Source organism: Lynx canadensis, chromosome E1 (genome assembly GCF_007474595.2).
Source record: "Lynx canadensis isolate LIC74 chromosome E1, mLynCan4.pri.v2, whole genome shotgun sequence".
Classification (NCBI taxonomy): Eukaryota; Metazoa; Chordata; class Mammalia; order Carnivora; family Felidae; genus Lynx; species Lynx canadensis.
The window spans coordinates 25021941-25042417 of NC_044316.2; the positions used below are offsets into that span (position 1 = coordinate 25021941).

The 20477-nt window shown below is 41.0% G+C and overlaps 1 protein-coding gene and 1 non-coding gene across 2 annotated transcripts in view; one reads left to right on the forward strand and one right to left on the reverse strand.

Moving 5' to 3' along the window:
- Nucleotides 1-526: 526 nt before the first annotated feature.
- On the reverse strand, nucleotides 527-629 carry LOC115501954. The gene has a single exon (XR_003964994.1). It is a non-coding gene; the product is annotated as a U6 spliceosomal RNA (small nuclear RNA).
- A 5598-nt stretch (nucleotides 630-6227) lies between these two features.
- PPM1D (protein phosphatase, Mg2+/Mn2+ dependent 1D) overlaps nucleotides 6228-20477 on the forward strand; it is a 46596-nt gene continuing 32346 nt past the window's right edge. The window contains exon 1 of the mRNA XM_030295777.1: nucleotides 6228-6899. Within this exon, the coding sequence (XP_030151637.1) occupies nucleotides 6428-6899 (472 nt within the window). The 5' untranslated portion in view covers nucleotides 6228-6427. The remainder of the gene's footprint in view (nucleotides 6900-20477) is intronic.

The following is a 20477-nucleotide window of genomic DNA, read 5'->3' on the forward strand; positions in this document are numbered from 1 at the left end:
TGATGGTTAAGCGACTGACTTTGGCTCAAGTCATGATCTCGTGGTTTGTGAGTTCAAGCCCCGATTAGGTCTCTGTGCTGACAGCTCAGAGTCTGGAGCCTGCTTCAGATTCTATGTCTCCCTCACTCTCTGCCCTTCCCTCCCCCCTCTCTCTCCCTCTCTCGAAAATGAATAAACATAAAATAAAATAAAATAAATATATTTATTGATTTAATTTTTTAAAAGTTTGTTTTTGACAGAGAGAGAGAGAGAGAGAGAGAGAGAGAGACAGAGCATGAGTGGGGGAGGGGCAGAGAGCAAGGAAGACACAGAATCTGAAACAGGCTCCAGGCTCTGAGCTGTCAGCACAGAGCCCGATGCGGGGCTCAAACTCACAGACCGCGAGATCATGACCTGAGCTGAAGTCAGAAGCTCAACTGACTGAGCCACCCAGGCGCCCCAAAATAAATATATTTTAAAAAGATCAGATAGTAAGAAGTCCTCTGCAGAGAACTTAAGTAGGGTTATCATAGAAGTCGCTTTTTCTTTAAATATGGAATGCTTCACGAATTTGTGTGTTATCCTTGCGCAGGGACCATGCTAATCTTCTCTGTATTGTTCCAATTTTAGTATATGTGCTGCCCAAGCAAGTGCTAGAGGCCGCTTTTAAAAAACAGGCCTGACTGCTTTCAACAAGAGCAAAACTATGGAAAGAGCCCAAATGTCCATCAACTGATGAATGGATAAAGAATATGTGGTTTATATACACAATGGAATACTACTTGGCAATGAAAAAGAATTAAATCCTGCCATTTGCAGCAACGTGGATGGAACAGGAGGGTATTATGCTTAGTGAAATAAGTCAGTCAGAGAAAGACAGATATCCTATGTTTTCACTCATATATAGAACTTGAGAAACTTAACAGAAGACCATGGCAGGTGGGAAGGGGAAAAAAATAGTTACAAACAGAGAGGGAAGGAGGCAAACTGTAAGAGACTCTTAAGTACAGAGAACAAACTGAGGGTTGGTGGAGGGGGTGGGGGAAAGGGGAAAATGGGTGATGGGCGTTGAGGAGGGCACTTGTTGGGATAAGTGCTGGGTGTTGTATGTAAGCAATGAATCACGGAAGTCTAACCCCAAAACCAAGAGCACATGGTATACACTGTATGTTAGCTTGACAATAAATTACGTTAAGAAAAAAAAAAAAGAGAAAACAGGCTTGAGCAATGGCAACTTGATCAAGGCAAAAGGGCCCCCAGCAACCACTTGGCTGAATACACAGGCCCATCAGGCGGCCCACATCAAAATATCTATAAGCCCTAGCTCACCAATGGGCTATTTATATCCAGGCAGTTACCAAAAAGGGGAAAATTTCATATGTCCCCATGTCTCCTCACCTTCTTGCTTTAAATACAACCTCCACCCACTGCCTCCTTGCGGACAGTCTCTCCTTTGCAGTCCTGCCTACCCATCCCTTGCAGTGTATTCAACAAACTTCTTTTTTGTTGTGCTTTGGGTGAGCCCTTTCACCGTCCATGCCACCATCTTCCACCCAATCATCGCCTCACATTTGGGGGCCGCCGTCCCACTGGGCAGAGAGACACCGTACATTATGTGGTAGAAATACTGGGTGGCTACTTTAGACTGGGTAGCCAGGAAAGTCCCTTAATATTTAGACTGAGGTCTGAATTGCATGAAGAATCCAGCCTTGTTAAGCTACTAGAGGTGAGGCAAGCATTCTTTATTTATAATTCTTTATTTACAAGTTTATTTATTTATTTTGAGAGAGACAGAGACAGCGTGAGTGGGGGTAGGGGCAGAGAGAGGGGGAGAATCCCAAGCAGACTCTGCACTGTCTTCCTGATGTGGTGCTAGAACACATGAAACAGATCATGACCTGAGCCGAAATCAAGAGTTAGTTGCTTGACTGACTGAGTGACCTAGGCTCCCCCGCAGGCATTCTATGGGGAGGGAACAGCTAAATGCAGAAAGTCCTAGGACTGTTAAATAGATTGGCTGGTTCAAGGAACAGAAAGAAGGCCAGTGAGGCTGGAGTGTAGTGGGGAAGGGGAAAACTATTATGAAATAATGTTATTTTACTTTATTATTTGTTATTAAAGAATAATTGACATACAATATTGTATTAGTTTCAGGTGTACAACATAGTTGGTTAGAAATTTATATGCGTTATGAAATGGTCACCACAAAATCTAGCTACCATCTGTCACCATACAAAGTTGTTACAATATTATTGATATTTCCTATGCTGTACGTTACCTCCCCCTGTCTTATTCATTTTACAACTGGAATATTGTACCTCTTAATCCTTCACTTATTTTGTCTATCTTCCCACCCCCATACATATTATTTTAAATGTGAGGGGAAGTCATGGAGCATAGTGAGTCGCAGAATGACTTGACCTGATTTACGGTTTTGAAAGATCACGATAGTAGCCAGTGGAAAAAGGAATGCCAGGGTCAAGAGTGAAAGAAATGAGATTTTGCGAGGAGACTGATGTAGTGACCCAGGTGAAAGGTAATAGTGACTTAAACTGGGATGGCAGTGGTGGAGGGAGTGAGAAGTGGTGGATTCAGTATTGATCTTGGAGATTTAGTCAAAAGGATTTGCTGATGAATTAGAAGGATTGGAAATTGGTAGGGAGATGGAGTGGGGGGAAGAGAATGAAAGAAAGAATAAAAAAACTCCTAGGTTTGGTTTTTTTGTTTTGTTTTTGTTTTTGTTTTTTTGGCTTGAATAGCATGGTGGATGGTGATGCTTACTGATGTGGATAAGACTGAGCGAGGAGAGCTATGGTCCTGGATGCTGTTACCTAGGGGGAGTGTATAGGAAGAGAAAAGAGCCCAGGACCAAGCCCTGGACTCTCCCCAGCAACATAAGTTCTGGCTGGGGAGCAATCAGCAAATGAAAATGAGAAAGGGTGGTTTGTCAATCAGGTAGGAAGAAAACCAGCATAGTGTGGTTTCTTTTCAACCAAGAGAAGTTTTAACAACGAAGCATTGGTTTGACTTGCTACTAAGTTTCAAGAAGGAAACAGTGGTTTCATTTGCTTCTTCATTTGGAGCAGAGTCAGTAACAGAAAAATCATTCTTAGCTTTGGAAATAAAGAGGTCTGGTTATGTCACAAAAAGTCTAAGAACAATGGGTATTGTTGCTTGTTTGGAATAGGTTAAGGAGAAATTATTAAGTAGGAATTAAATGTAGAATATTAGAGACAAATCTTTCAAAGAATCTTCCTGTGAGGGGAGCAGAGACATGGGGTAGTGTAAGGGGTCAAGGTAGGTAGTTTTTTTGTTGTTGCTTTTTTAAGTGTTTATTTTTGGGAGAGAGAGCAGGTGAAAGCAGGGGAGGGGCAGAGAGACAGGCAGAGGACCTGAAGTGGGGTCCAAGCCGACAGTAGAGAGCTGGATGCAGGGCTTAAACTCATGAACCATGAGATCATGACCTGAGCCAAAGCCAGAGGCTTAACCAACTAAGCCACCCAGGTGCCCCTGTTGTTGTTTTTAGTTAAAATAGAAACCAGAACATGTCTGTGCACAGATGGAAATGACCCAGTAGAAGAGGAAAAACTTATGAGGTAGGAGCAAGAAAAGATAATTGGTGGAGCAAAGCTCTGGGGAAGGAGAGAGAAGAAAGGATCTGGAACACAAATGGAGGGTTTGCTTTTAACAGTATCAAGACCACTTCATGAAGAGGAGAATTTGGAACCGAGAAGACAGGGTGTTGGATGGAAAATGTGGATTACATTTTGACAAAGTGGCTGAGAAGTGACAAAAATAGTGGAAGAAAGGAAGACCATGAGCCATGAACAAATGAAGAGGGAGTTACTAGGGTGATGACATCTTGGTGTAGTAGCAGTTGGCAGTACTTTAAAAAAGCTTGGGTTTTTGAAGGAAAAAGAGAAATGATTTGGAGGAACATGAAGAGCAGGTTTGAAGATAAAAAAAAAACTGTGAGAAGTAAAACAATCTCCTCTACTTGGAAAGTTGCAAGAGAGGTAATTTTGCCAGGTGATAAACCAGTTTTCAGTTGGAACAGGAAGTTGATGGGAACATTTAGAGAAGAGGTGAAGAATAAAGGGGAAATGACTGTTAGCAGATGTTGAAATCTAAAGTGTGGAGTGAAATGGTTAGAATGGCTGGTGAAAAGTGGACGCTGAATCAGATTAATGGAAGTAGTGGGTAGCATGGAGATGCTAATCAGTGTAATGGTGTATGACCTGGAGGCTACCGGTTGTGAATGAGTGAAAAGGATTATAAAGCTCAAGGGAATTATTTTTTTTGTAATCTCTAGGGAGGGAGGGAAGGTGGGTAAACTGTTTAAGATGAATAATATAAAGCTACACAAACTGTTTTCTCTTGCAGGTCTCAAGGTATGCAGGCTACTGGGTTAGAACTGCTAATTTTTCATTTAGGATTTTTGCATTTACAGTTATAAAATACTCTATAGATTTTCTTCTGGTGTTATGATTATTAGGTTTCTTGTTTGTTTTTTATTTTTAGAGAGAGAGCTAGAGTGGGGGAAAGGGGCAGAGGGAGGGAAAGGAGGGCAAGAGAGCGGGAGAGAGAGAGAGAGAGAGAGGGAGAGAGAGAGAGATTGATTCATAAGCAGGCTCCATGCTCAGGAAGGAGTCCCACAAGGGGCTTGATCCCATGATCCTGGGATCATGACCTGAGTGGAAACCAAAAGTGAACACTCAACCACTGAGCTACCCAGTCCTCCTGATTGATTTGGTTACAGGATTTGATTATCTTTCAAAACAAGCTGGTATTTTTTCCAAGTATTTTCACACTCTGAAACTATCTGGTCTAGTGTATTCTGGTGTATAGGATCATCTCTGATTACACTTTTAATTGTAATTTTATGTAATTCAGATTTTCTACATTTTGAGCTTTTTTGTTTGTTTGTTTGTTTTTAAGTTTACTTATTTTGAGACAGAACGCAAGTGGGGTTGCAGAGGATCCAAAGCAGGCTCTGTGATGACAGCAGTTAGCCCCATGCAGGGCTGGAACTTATAAACCAAGATATCATGACCTGAGCTGAAGTCAGACACAATCAACTGAGCCACCCAGGCGCCCCCTGATTTGGTTATTAGTAGTAGTAGTACAAGGAGGTTTTTTTTCTATTTGTACTTCTTGAGCCAACTTTTTTTTTTTTTTTTTTTTTTGGTGCCAATTGTTTGAATGAACATTTTCCCTACTCCTATTTCTGTACTAGTAGAATTCCATTTGAGACTCTGGAAAGCCCTACAGCAAAGGGCACACGGGAGAATTGATGAAGTGGCTAAAACTGGAAAAAGGGAACTTTAAACTGATTCACTTCAAGAAAGTTTGCAGCTAAGAACATATAACCTGCCTACTCTGAGGTTTCATTTGTGGAAATCCGTGCAAAGGTTTCAGTGCTTAGAATACAACCTATTGGGCAAAGGGGGTGGAAAGCTATCCCCAATTGTTAGAGCACTGAGTGCTTGGCAATTTCCGTAAGCTATTTCCAAGTGATAACTTGAAGTGGTACCACCAAAGGAGTACAATACTGTACCCAGGGCTCGTTGGGAAAAGTACTAGGTTTAACAAAAGCTGAAAAGATGTTTAAAATTAGTTAAAATATAACCCTTTTAAGTCTCCGACATACTAGTTATGTGAAACAAAACTGCAGCGGATGGTGGAAATTTCCCGTTTCCTTAACAACACAAACTGGATTCCCTGCCAGTCGGATACATCCCACCCAAATCCAGTTCAAGAGTGCCACACTTTTTCCAGCCTTTTCACAACTACCTTCGTAAGTGGGGTTTCCCGCCATTTCACTTCAAGGAATGAAAGGTTTCCCCTCCCCAGATTCTCCACTCGTGGGAGGCCCGAGCCTACGCGGCTTCCCACTCAGGCGAGCGGCGGAACGCCAAGCGCAGTAGGCTGCATTACGATCCCGGCGACTGAGCAATAAAGGTGACAGCCCAAGCTGTACAAGTGCTCAGCATCCGACGAAAACCCGGAGGCGACAACCCCCACGGCAAAGCGGAAAGCCCGGCAGGGCAGCGCGCGGGCCCAGTGCCCGCGCAAGGAGGATGAAGCTCGGCCGTTGCCGGTAGGAGTGAGGGTTGGGGGCGGGTTTGCCCCAACCCGACTCCGGATTGGTCAGGCCCAGGGAGCCGAATGACGACAGCCAAGGAGAACGTCTGATTTGTGTGGTGGGCGCGGGCAGGCGGGGAAGCGCATTGCGCAGGCGCAGCTGCTCGGCTCCTCTCGCCCTAGAGCCCCGGCCCAGCTCTCGCGGACAAGTCCCGACATCGCGTGTCCCCCCTCCGGGACCGCCCCCTCCCCCCTCTCGGCGTCGTCGAAGGTAAACAATAGTTGGCCGGCGGGCGCGGAGTGTGTCTCCCGCCGCCAGATTCGGCGGGCTGCGTGGGACCGGTGGGATCCCGGCCAGCCGGCCATGGCGGGGCTGTACTCGCTAGGAGTGAGCGTCTTCTCCGACCAGGGCGGGAGGAAGTACATGGAGGACGTTACTCAAATCGTGGTGGAGCCCGAGCCGACGGCTGAAGAAAAGCCCTCGACGCGGCGGTCGCTCTCTCAGCCGTCGCCTCCGCAGCGGTCACCGTCGACTCTTGCTGGCAGCGAAGTCTCGGGGAGAGGCCCGGCGGCGGCAGCCCGAGAAGCTCGCGACCCTCCCCCGGACTCCGCGGCCTCACCAACTCCCAGTCGCTGCTGCCGCCGCCGTTCCTCAGTGGCATTTTTCGCCGTGTGCGACGGGCACGGCGGGCGGGAGGCAGCACAGTTTGCCCGGGAGCATTTGTGGGGTTTCATCAAGAAGCAGAAGGGATTCACCTCGTCCGAGCCGGCGAAGGTTTGCGCTGCCATCCGCAAAGGCTTCCTAGCTTGTCACCTCGCCATGTGGAAGAAACTGGGTAAGTTCGCTGGCTTGTTTGTCTCTTCTTCGTGCAGTTGAGGGCTCTTATAAGAGCGCCAGCCCCGAGTGGGCCCCCGGCACCCAGATCGCTACAAAGTGCACCTTGGTTGTAAGTGAAGTCTCTCCTAGGTTCAGTAGCGCTTTCGAGGGTGGAGGGTCGGGCGAAGTGGCTTTGGGAAAGATCGGATCGCTGTCTCCCCGCAGTCGGCCCGCGCTTAATTTCCACCTTCCAAGGACCCAGGGAAGCGGTCCTCTCCCAGCATCACTTTGGTGGCAGCCTGCGGAAATGTGTTTGAAACCTGGCGCCAGATTTTGGCCAAAAGATGAACTGAAGATACGTTGTTACCTGGGCCACGCGCAAAGGAAGCGGGAGACGGCAAAAATGAGAGTGCTTCCCTAGAATCTGTCATAATTTTGCTCTGGAAGGACTTGTCCCTGTCGGTTGCCTCCTACCGGTGGTGTCAGTTCACCAAATTGACCCCGGGTGGTTGGTAGTTGAAGTATACTGCAGACTAATTTAATAAGATTAAATGTAATTATCCAACGAGTTAAGTCTTGGGAGGAATTCGGTTGCTTATCATAAAATGTATTAAAGATCTTTATGCTTATACTGCTTATGGGAAAAAAAAAAGCGGGGAATGCATTGCTATGTCTCAAACTGGCCCCGCCTTAGGCGTGTGTGTTAAATTCGACTAGGGCTTTTTAAAAGTATACTTTTTTTTTTTTTTTAATAGTTGCCTTAGCTAAGCCATCAGATAATTCTCACCAGTTCTCACTTTTACTACTTAAAAGTTGTAACTGCCGGTCAAAGTAACAGGAGAAATTACTGATATGCTAAAAGGAAATAGCTTTATTTTTAAAAATTCAGCAGAGTTGTAGTTTCCTCTAAGCTTTAAATGTTTTCTAAAGCAGCCATTGTTTCTGTACCCAACATGTGTTATACAGAGTTACAGGTGCTTATCCATTACTCCGAATGAATGGCATGAGCCTTTTTTTAGAGAGAGGATAATAACCTCTGTCATTTAAAAAGTTCTCGTTTGTGGTAGCATAATATTGCTTTATTTTCGGCAGCGGGACAGGGGGATAGAAGAGTGTAAAAATTGGTCAAATAGAGAACAGTTTTTATAAGGTATTGTCAGAGTTGTAGACTAGCTTCTTTCAAAGTCTGTTTTCTGTTTGCCTGGCTTTCTGCCAAAAATTGTTTGATTGACTCATAGAACAGCCAGTCCTCCTGTCAGAGGCGTTTCCCATCCAATCCCAGAGGCCCCTATTATTTGTTTTGTTTTCGTGTAGGCAGAGCAGAGCTGGAAAGCGCTGCAGTATATTCCAGAAATATGTCATTTCATTGCCTACAGGGCAACTAGGAGTGGACATCAAGATAGAGGAAGATTAGACACAAAGAAGTATTTAGAGGCCTATTTATTTTGCAGTACACTTGGAGCAGCATGAGTGTGCCATATATTTGAACTAAAAGTATAAAGTATAAACCTTGTTACTTGAGCATTTTTTTAATAAGGCAGGGACCATGCTGTCAAATGTGAATGTGTATGTTTTTTGACATACCATACTTTTTAAATCAGACTTTCACTCTTATGAGGCATAGTTTAGAGCCTTATACACCAAACGGATGTTAAAGTTTGCTTTGTTCCACAGCTAAGCCTTGTACTCAAAACTTGAAAAAAAAAATATTGGGGTGCCTGGGTTGCTCAGTAGGTTAAGTTGCCTGGGTTGCTCAGTAGGTTAAGTGTCCAACTTCGGCTCAGGTCATGATCTTGCTGTTTTTGAGTTCCAGACCCTGCATCCAGCTCTCTGCTGTCAACACAGAGCTTGCTTTGGATCCTAGGTTCCTGTCTCTTTCTGCCCCTCCCCCACTAATTTCCTCTCTGTCTCTCAAAATAAATAAACCTAAAAAAAAAGGAATATGCTGAGTATATGAAAGTCTTGACACAGGAGTTGCAGATTTTTTTTTAAGTTTATTTATTTTGAGAGAGAGAGAGAAACAAGCAGAGGAGGGACAGAGAGAGGGAGAGAGAGAATCTCAAACAGGCTATGCGCTATTAGCTCAAACTCATGAACTGTGAGATCATGAACTGAGTGGAAATCAAAAGTCAGATGCTTAACCGACTGAGCCACCCAGGCACACCCAGGAGATAGAGGTTGTTAGAAAAAAATTGTTCTTCAGTCCCAAATTCATGGATAGCCCCTCATTTTCTATATAAATGAACTGCGTTTATAATTTATAGGGTAAGCCCTTCCCAGTCCAACTTTAGACTCTTTATTCAATTTTATTTGTTACCCACATTTCTATTACATTAGTCTTTTCACAGTCCCAGAGCACATTGAAATACTCCATTTTCTTGAATTCTCCCCCAAAAAAGAAAACTGAAAAATAAACTCCTGTAAGTTTCTAAGTCAATATGTTTTCTTCTGTGAAGATTTGTTTCTTTTGGAATTAAGCATCCTTTGTTTCTACTTTTGTAGTGCTCCTTAGGTTATAGTAGTGGTTCTCAAACTTTCTGCTCTCAGAACCCTTTTTACTCTTAAATGATTGAGGACCCTGAAGAGCTTTTGTTTATGTGGACTACATCCATTATATTTGCACTGTGAGAAATTAAAACTGAGAACATTTAAAAATACTTATTAACCTATTAAAAGTAAATCAAATGTATGTTAATACATTTAAATGAACATATTCATAATTCATCATATTCATTATTCAATAAATAGTCATTATTAATATATAATTAAAATTTTTTTTAACGTTTGTTCATTTTTGAGAGACAGTGTGAGCGGGGGAGGGACAAAGAGAGAAGGAGGGACAGAATCTGAAGCAGGCTGGAGGCTCTGAGCTGTCAGCACAGAGCCCGATGTGGGGCTTGAACTCATGAACCAGGAGATCATGACCTGGGAGGCTTAACTGACTGAGCCATCCAGGCACCCCAATATATAATTTAAGTGAAAATGCTTTTTTCTGAAATAAGAAATACTGAAATAAATATTCTCATATCTGTTTCTGCATTCAGTCTATTGTGTTGGGTTTTCTGGTTGAAGTATGTAAGGAAAAGGCAACCTCACATATATAATAGGAAAAGGGAGGAATAGTTTAGTGGTGTTTTCAGATAATTGTGGATATCCTACACCAAAGTGATAGTTTCTTAAGGTTGGTAAAAAATGGAATCTGAAACCTGATTGATTGGTCTGCCTTGCACTTGGAATGAATCATGAATCATTACCCATGTGTAATTTATGACACGGTACATTAGTCATTTGGGAAATAATCACTGAATTATGCCTATTTTTGAAATATTGACATTTTATTATGCAATATGAAAATGTCACATTTGTTAATATTCCTGATCTCATCAGAAAAGTCTTAAGATTGGGAAGCTATCAAGTTCACTGTAGTGAATACACATTTTCCAAAATGTGAGTTTTTAAGCAGCAATTAGAAATTCATCACTGGCAGGGCACCTGGGTGGCTCAGTTAGTTAAGTGTCCAACTCTTGATTTTGGCTCAGATCATGATCTCACGGTTCATGAGTTTGAGCCCCAAATTGGGCTCTGCGCTGACAGAGCAGAGCCTGCTTGGAATTCTCTCTTTCTCTCTCTCTCTCCCCCTCCCCCACTTGTGCTCTCTTGCTTTCTCAAAAAAAAAAAAAGTTTATCACTGGCAACAAATACTGCCAGTTGTTTTTCTTGAAGTCAAGAGCTCACTTTGTATATATTGTTTACTTTTTATTTATTTTTTAATGTTTTTAAATTTATTTTTAAGTGAGACAGAGAGCACAAGCGGGGAAGGGCAGAGAGAAAGAGAGGGAGACGCAGAATCTGAAGAAGGCTCCAGGCTCTGAGCTATCAACACAGAGCCCAATGCAGGGCTCCAACTCACCAGCTGTGAGATCATGACCTGAGCTGAAGTTGGATGCTCAACCAACTGAGCCACCCAGGTGCCCCTTGTTTATTATTTTTTAAAGTTTATTTTGTTTGAGAAAGAGTGTGCTTGGGCACATGCATGGGGAAGGGGCAGAGAGAGAATCCCAAGCAGGCTCCATGCTGTCAGTGCAGAGCCTGATATGGGGCTTGAACTCACGAACCGTGAGATCGTGACCTGAGCAGAAATCAGTAGTCCGACGTTTAACCAACTGGGTCACCCAGGCGCCCTTCACTTTGTTCATTTTGAAGAAAATGTATGTCAAATGCCCAAGTGTTGTTAATATAGTTTATCAGTCTTGCAAGTAAAAATGATGGTCCGTGAAAAATGGGCTAGATCATTTCATAACTCACAGAGTCCAAGGTACTTTTCCTCTAGACAGGCATAATATGCAACAGAAGCCTGTTGTATGTACTTCTCTTTCTCTACAGAATATAAAAAGACATGTGTTCATGGGTGGAGGCTTAATAAAATTAATTTTTTATTGCGACATCAAGGACATTAAGTAAAACTAGTTTGGTTCCCTCCCCCCACCCCCACCCCCACCCCCCCACTTGGTTTTTGTTTTTTAACTGTAAGTGGGTGGCTGTGGAGAATACAGAGACTACTAATTCAGTTTGGTGTCACTGCCTTGATTCCTGCTAAGGCACCAGCAGTTTTACAAAGCACTGCTTTTGAACCATCAGTTCAAATGTCAACACAGTGAAAAGGGCAAGTAAGCTCTTAGAATTATTATGAAAAGAGTTTGACTTTGTGAAATCCCGGTAAAGATCACACAGACAATTGTGAGATGACCATTATGTTTTTATCTGTCTTTCAGGTAAATTTTGAGGTCTTTTGGTTGGGGATGCCTTACATACTTCATAATTAATCTCTTAGAGCTGATTTCTTGCTTAAAGTAGCTGCTAGTTTAGTTGAATTTCTGTGGGTGAAATGATTAAATTGGATTTTTTACTTCTATTTTTTAATTACAAAAATTTTTCCCATTTAAAAAATTGTGGTAAAATACATACAAGATTTACCATTTTAGCCAATTTTATGTATACAGTTCAGTATACTCACAGTATTGTGCAACCATCACTATTGTCCATTTTCAGAATTTGTTCATCCTCCCATACAGAAACTGTAATCATTAAACAGTAATTCCCTATTATCCTCATCCCTAGCCCCTGGTAATGTCTGTTTTACTTAGTGTCACTATGAATTTACCTATTCTAGGTACCCCGTATAAGTGGAATCATGTAATATTTGTCTTTTTGTGTCTTATCTCACTTAGCATAATGTCTTTAAGGTTCATCCAGATTATAGCCATGTATCAGGATTTTTTCCTTTTTAATGGTGAATAATATTCTATCTTATGTATATATGACATTTTGTCTATCCGTTCATCTGTTGATAGACATTTGGGTTGTATCCACCTTTTGGCTAGTATGGATAATGCTGCTGTGAACATAGGTTGTTTGATTCTGTTTTCATTTCTTTTGGGTAGAAACCCTAGAAATGGAATTAAAGTCATTTTTTTTTCATATTATTTTCTTATTTTCTTTACTCTTTGTTCCCGTTATAATACGTACCTGATTTATGTGTATTCACATGTATGCGTTATTCTTGTGTTATGCTCGCCTTCTAAGAAATAATGTTTTAAAGTTTGTGCTTTAAAAAAATTTTTTTAATGTTTATTTTTGAGGGGGGGGAACATTTTTGAGGGAGAGAGAGAGACAGAGGCACAGAATCCAAAGCAGTCTCCAGATCTGAGCTGTCAGAACAGAGCCTGAGGCCGGGCTTGAACTCATAAACTGTGAGATCATGACCTGAGCCTAAATCAAGAATCTGATGCACAACTGACTGAGCCACCCAGGTGCTGCTGAAGAATAGGTTTGGCAGATAGTTTTCATTTACCTTAAATTTAGAAATGAGACCAACACTGAAAGAGAATGGGAGGGATAAAAGGAAAGATAAGGGAAAGTGTGATAGAATTAAATTTGAAGAAGAGTTCTCTTAAATCAGAGAATTTTAAACCTGTATCTTTATTTTGGTTTGGTATTTCTGTTTTTACTTTCAAGGACCTTCACCTTCTCACACATCACATGTTCGAAAGAGTTTGCCATATTTATCCAGTACTAGATTTTTTCTATTTTTGTCAATCATTTCTTTCGATCAGTATTAGATAATTTCTGTTACCACATGTTTTGGCATATATCAGTAGTTCATTCCTTTTTACTGAGTAGCATTCCATTGTGTAGATACACTACAATTTGTTTATCCATTCACTTACTGATGGACATTTGGGTTGTCTTCAGTTTTGGCTATTACAAATGTGTAAGGCTTTACAGTAGAAAGGCCACTAATAAATGTAGCAGGAATGATAGAGAATCATGTTTAGTAACCATCATAATAATGATTCAATCAGGAGACATAAGTGAATGCTAAAACTAGTGGGTGAAAATTTGAGGAACAGAATTATATTAGTTTCTTAAAGGTGTTATAATAAATTAGCATGAATTGAGTAGCTTAACATAACAGAAATTTATTCTTTTATGGTTCTGGAGGTCTGACATCTGAAATCAAGGTGTTAGCCTCTGTTTTGGAAGCTCTGAGGGAGAATCTGTTCCATGCTCTCTCCTAGCTTCTGGTGGCTTCCAGCAATCCTTGGCATTTCTTGGCTTGTAGATTTATCACCTAGTTGCCACCATCTTTTTTTTTTTTTTAAGATTTTATTTTTAAGCATCCTTTTTTTTTTTTTTTTAAGGTTGATTTATTTGAGAGAGAGAAAGAGAGGGGAGAGGGAGAGAGGGCGGACACACAGTGGGGAGGGGCAGATTGAGGGAGAGAGAACATCCGAAGCAGAGTCCACGCTGTCAGTGTAAGACTGATGTGGGGCTTGAACTTGTGGACCGTGAGATCATGACCTGAGCTGAAATCAGAAATCCATTCGGATGCTTAACTGAGCCATCCAGGCACCCCTGTTTTAAAGCACTGTATACACACAAAGTGGGGCTGGAACTCACAGCCCTGAGATCAAGAGTTGTGTGTTCCACTGACTGAGCCAGCCAGGAGCCCCATCCACCATCTTTATATCCCTTTGTGTCTTCTCCCCTTCTCTTTTAAGGACACTTGTTCCCTTTAAGGACACTAAATCCAAAATTTAGGGCCCAGTCTAATCCAGGATGATCTCTTAAGATCTTTAACCTAATTACACCTGTAAAGATCTTTTTCCCAAATAAGGTCACATTCACAGGTTCAGGGTGGACCTACATTTCATTCAACCCGCTACAAGGATTTTTTACATGGTCTCAGATTATCTTCCCACAAAATACTTATTAATTACAAGAGGAAAAAGATTAGAGTGGAGAAACCTGGTAGACACGAACTTAAGTGACCAAAGGTAGTGTTATTTTAATGCATAAATTGAGATTGCATACTGCCAGCAATGAGAAGATGATATTTAACACTTCTGTGTTATTCCTGCCAAAAATGCATAATCTGAATACAAACATGAGGAAACATGAAACAAACCCAAATGGAGAGACATTCTTGAAATGATTGATCTAGTAGTCTTAAAAAGCATCAAGGAAACAGAAGAATTTTTCCAGATTGAAAGGCTAAAGAGATAGGATGAGTAAATATAATAAAGAGGTCCTGAATTTTATCCTTTTATTATAAAGCATATTGTTAGGATAATTGATGAAAATTTGAATGAGATCTGTAGATTAGTTGGTAGTATGGTATCAGTGTTAATTTCCTGATTTTGATGGTTGATTGTGGGCCTGTAGGAGAATGCCCTTGTTTATAGGAATTAGATACTGTGATAGTACTTGGGAGTGATGGGATATACTCTTGGCTATTTAGTCTCTATCCGTTCAAGAACAAGAAATTGTCTGAATTATTCATGCATAATTACTTCATTTTATGCAAAAAAGAAAAAAAGTAAATCCAAAGAAACAGGTCTCAGAAAGATCGGAAGCCTGGGTATCTCCAGGAATTTAAGTAGCAGTTTCATCAGGGCCTTGCTGCTGAATGCATACAGATAGCCAAGGCTGTATTTATTTGTTTTACTAAAGAGGATAAATCAGAAACAGCAGTTGCATTTAGGATCACCACTGAATGTAATCCACTCTCGTTTTCTAAGAACTGTCAGAACTTTTGCAGTGGTCAAACTATAGAATTAAATATGTTGGATCCCTACCCCTGCTTTCATGTTTTAATGGTGCCAACCAATCTTTGTGATTCTTTGAGAGATGAGATAATGCTTTTCATTTACTATTTTGGAGGAGAGTATCATTGTTAGGGTGCTCTAAAATCTTAACACTTGGCCTCTTCAAGTATAATAGGCTTCCTGACTCGTCAATTAAGAGCTATGAGGAGAAGCTATTAGTTGCTGCAATTATTTGGGGACTAAACTAGCTGTGGCATAGGTTTGGGGTTCCACTGAGCCTGAGGTGGATTGGATTCAAAGTGCTATTTAGTACTTGGTCTCCATGAGCCTTAGCCCATGACCAGTGGATTGTGGTTGTGTTCTGTAGCTCCAGAATTATTATCTTAGAGCCGTCATTCATTAGTTACTCAATAATGTGGGTATTTCTCTTTCCTTGGTGTACAAGTACATGTAAATGGCCATATACCATTTTGAAGAAGGTTAATGATTTCTTTAATTAAACTAGGAAAAGTTTTTGGTTTTTGTTTTGTTTCTTGTTTTGTTTTTGATTCTTTGAATCAAATAAGGCCTTGTGAGTGACCATTCTGGAGATGCATTTTTTCCCTCTGCCCTGTTGTCAGTTAGGTAAGGTAACCCTACCAACTTTGCTTTGCGTTAACTACTCCTATCTAACTACTCCTATCTGATCTCTGTAACCTCATGGTTCTCTAATCCCTACACAGATCAAGGAACCCATTTTAGTTGCGGCTTCTTTGACTAATATTCTTGCCTCAAGAGAAGGGTCAATAAAATGTGTTTAAAAGATTTTAGTGTTGGAACGCCTGAGTGGCTCAGTTGGTTGAGTGTCCAACTTCAGCTCAGGTTGTGATCTCGCAGTTCGTGAGTTTGAGCCCCACGTTTGAGCCCCCTGCTTTAGATTCTGTCTCTGTGCCCCTCCCATGCTCATGCTCTGTCTCTCTCTCTCAATAAATAAACATTAAAAAAATATTAAAAAATAGATTTTAGTGTTTACCTAATTGCTTCCTTTTTTTTCTTGAATTTTTAAAAATGTTTATTTATTTTTGAGAGAGAGACAGACAGCGTGGATGGGGGAGGAGCAGAGAGACAGGGAGACACAGAATCGCAGGCTCCAGGCTCTGAGCTGTTAGCATAGAACCCGACACAGGGCTCCAACTCACAGACTGTGAGATGACAACCTGAGCCAAAGTTGGATGCTTAACTGACTGAGCCACCCAGGCGCCCTATGATACTGTCTTTTTAATATGCTCCTAGTTTTAAGTCATTTGTTTTTAAATCATTTTTTGAATACATTTTTTAAAAAAGTTTATTTAGAGAGAGAGAAGAGAGAGGATCCCAAGCAGGCTCTGTGCTTCTAGTGCAGGGCCTGTTGTGGGGCTCAAACTCATGAACCATGAGATCATGACCAGAGCCAAAACCAAGAATCAGACGCTTAATCGACTGAGCCACCCAGGCGCCCCTTTTTTAAGTCATTGAAAAAAAATTCTTCTTAATGTTTATTTTTGACAGAGAGAGAGAGAGAGAGACAGAGTGTGAGCCGGGGGAGGGGCAGAGAGAGAGGGAGACACAGAATCCGAAGCAGGCTCCAGGCCCTGAGCTGTCAGCGCAGAGCCCGACGCAGGGCTCGAATTCATGGACTGTGGGATCCTGACCTGAGCCGAAGTCAGACACTCAACCAACTGAGCCACCCAGGCGCCCCATGGAAATCTTAAGATTGTTAAAAATAGAAGAAGAATTGGGGAATACTTAAATTCCTAATTATTGAAAAGAACCATAAATAGATTAGTAGGATGAGTCTAGAAATAGGTCTGAGGCAAAATGTAGCATATGATAAAAGGTGACTTTCAAATGATGAGAGCATGTTCAGTATTTTTAGATCATTGCAGAATATCACTTTGTACATATTAGTGTTTTTGACCAAAAAATGTGATTTAAATAATGTTAATATTATAATTTTGAATATCCTTTTTCTTTAAAATTCTTTTTCTTCTTTTCCATCTTGTTTAGGTGCTTTTTGCAAACAGCTGGTAAATTTTAGGTAAATTTTGCTTTCTGAATGTGCTTAAGAACCTTTCTGGGAGTTCTCTTCATTCATACTGTGATAATTGTTTTTTGCAGCTAAGAACTTTAAAAAAAATCTATTTTAGCTTGTTTGAAAAGAAAAGGTTTTATGGGGGCGACTGGGTGGATCAGTTGGTTGAGTGTCCGACTTTGGCTCAGGTCATGATCTCACAGTTCGTGAGTTCCAGACCTGTATTGGGCTCTGTGCTGACAGCTCAGAGCTTGGAGCCTGCTTTGGATTCTGTCTCCCTCTCTCTCTGCCTCTCCCTCACTTGTTCTCTCTCTCTCTCTTTCATCTCTCTCCATCTCTCTCAAAAATAAATAAATGAAAGTTAAAAAAGAAAAAGAAAATTTTAAGCGGGAGCTGTAGTTAACCCACAAAATAATTGAAAGAAACATTCAACATACTGTAGGTTGAGCTTCTAGGAGTAATACCTGTGACCAAACTGGGAAAGTAGATGGGCTAGGGAGCTGTCTGCTGTGATCTATGCATGCAAAATTGATGCTTCCTTCCTGCTTTTTTGTTTTTGTTTTTGTTTTTGTTTTTTAACTTTAAACAAAATGTGAAATATAGCATACATAAAAATGTCACGAAACGTAAATGTACACTTCAATGAGTAGTTACAAAATGAGCTTTAAAAGTTAAGTAAGAGAACATTTCCTGTACAACAGAAGCCACATATGTCTTTTCTGATCTCATATTCTTATCTTCTCAAGGGGTAACCACTGTCCTGACTTTTGTGGTGATAGTTCTATAGCAATTTACTTATTTTTCTTTCTTTTTTCCTTTTTAAAAGAAAGTTTTTTTGAGAGAGCAAGCACGAGTGGAGAAAGAACAGAGAGAGAGGGAGGGAGGGAGGGGGGGGGGGGGGAGAGAGAGAGAGAGAGAGAGAGAGAGAGAGAGAGAGAGAGAGAGAGAATATGAATATCCCAAGCAGGCTCTGTGCCCTACACTGAGTCTGACGTGGGGCCTGATTCCATGACCACAAAATCATGACCTGAGCCGAAATCAAGAGTTAGATGCTTAACCGACTGAGCCACCCAGATACACCTTAAAGATTTTATTTTTAAGTAATCTCTTCACCCAACGTTGGGCTCAGACCCACAACCCCAAGATCAAGAGTCGAATGCTCCACTGACTGAGCCAGCTGCCCTGATTTACTTATTTTTCTCAATAGTTTTACTACTTATTTTAAAACATGATAGTTTTCTTTTGAAGAAAATCATGCGGTTTGCTTTTATCTCATGCTTCTTGTGAGATTCTTACATGTTACATGTAGTGTAGTCTATTGTAGTCTTTTGTCACATTGAAGGACATTTGGGTTGTTCCTCCTTTTCAGCCCATATGAATGATGCATCTCTGAACATTCATATGTATTGTGTGTATGTATATGTGTGTGTGTGTATATATATATATATATATATGCACATACACACATTGATTTATGGTATATGTCTAGGGATAGTGAGTAGTCAAAGTGTATATGTATATTTATTTTTGATAATGCCTAGATGTTTTCCCAAGTGGTTATATCAGTTTATACTCCCACCAGTAGTTGATAGAACATGTTGCTCCATATTCCTAATCACAGTTACTATTGTCAGACTTTAATTTATGTGATCTGATAATTGTGTAGTGGAATCTCATTGTGGTTTTTATTTTATATTTCCCTGTTGATTAAAGAAGCTGAATACCTTTGCATGGTTTTTGTCTGTTTGGATTTCCTTTTATGCAAAAGGCCTGTTCAAGCCTTTTAATCCATTTTTTATTGCATAGTCTTAATGATTTGTTTTGTAGGAGCATTTTATATATTCTGGATACTATTCCTGTGGAATGTATATATATTACAAACTCCATTTTTTGAGATATCTTTTCGCTCTACTCATGGGATCTCCTGACAAGAATTCTTAATTTTGATGGTAGTACAATTTCACATTTTCTTTATATGGCTAGCCCATCTTTTGTCTTTAGGAAATCCTTCCCTATCTTGAGGTCATGAATGTACCTTCCTAAGTATTTTCTAAGCAGCTTAAGCTTTACTTTCATATTAAGTCATTTGATGTACCTAGAATTGACTTTTTGTGCTTGGCATCAGGGACCCAAAATGTTTGGTAGTTTTGGGGTTATTTAAAGAGAGAGAGAGAGCAGGGGAGGGGCAGAGAGAGAAGGAGAGAGAGAATCTCAAGCAAGCTCTGCGTGGTGGGCCACCCAGACACCTGTTTTTTGCTTTTTGTTTTGTTTTAAATCTTGTTGCAATTTCATGTACTGGATGCTATCTTTACTGTTCGTGTATCAAGTGTTTAAATATGCATGGGTCCGTTTCTGTGCTTACCATTCTCTTGTAAACCATACTCTGGTTTACAACTTTTCCATAAAAGTCTTGTTAGAGATTTGTTAGCCATGTTCCCAGATATATACCTTTTGCTGTTAATTGTGAGTGGTATTTTAAAAGTTACATTTTGTAATTTTTTTAAAAGACAGTAAGAGAGAGAGAGAGAGAGAAAACGTGTGCCCCTGAGCAGTGGAAAGGGGCAGATGGAGAGACAGAATCCTAAGCAGTCTCCATGCTCAGCACAGAGCTGGATATAGGGCTCAATCCCACAACCCTGGGATCATGACCCGAGCCCAAATCAAGAGTCAGATAGATGCTCAACCAGCTGAGCCATCGGGCACCCCAACATTTGTAACACTGTAATTTTTTGTTGCTGGTTTACAGAGATAGCATTGATATTTTATATAACAACATATAACCGTACTGAACCTTGTCAGTGCCAATAATCTATAGATTCTTAGGATTTTTCCACAGATTTTTTTTTGGGGGGGGGGGCCTTTTTTGTTTGTATACTCCTCTTGATGCCTCTCAGGCTCTTTGCTTTTCTTAAATAATGGTCATAACAAAAACTAACATTTATTGAGCATTTACTGTGTGTCTAGTACTGTTGCAGTGGTTTTACATTGTGTGAATTTCTAGCTTCATCAGTATTGGTAGCTGTTCTGGTTTCCCTCAGCAGTTGTGAGGGCCATTATTTCATATGTTGCAAGCAGCCCTCTGCTGTGAGTGACAGGACATTCTGTGGGGTGGATTCCATCTGCTGGATGAGATGAGGAGATGCACTGTAGGATTCAAGAAATATCTTTTTAGCGTATGTAATATCGTAAAGAAAAGAACTCTAGGTAGGGGCGCCTGAGTGGCTCAGTGGGTAAGTATCCGACTTGATTTCAGCTCAGGTCATGATCTCACGGTCCATGAGTTCAAGCCCCGCATCGGGCTCTGTGCTGACAGCTCAGAGCCTGGAGCCTGGATTCGGTGTCTCCCTCTCTCTCCATTCTTCCCCTGCTCATGCTCTGTCTCTGTCTCTCAAAAGTAAATAAATGTTTTTAAAAAAAAAAAAAAAAGAAAAGAACTCTA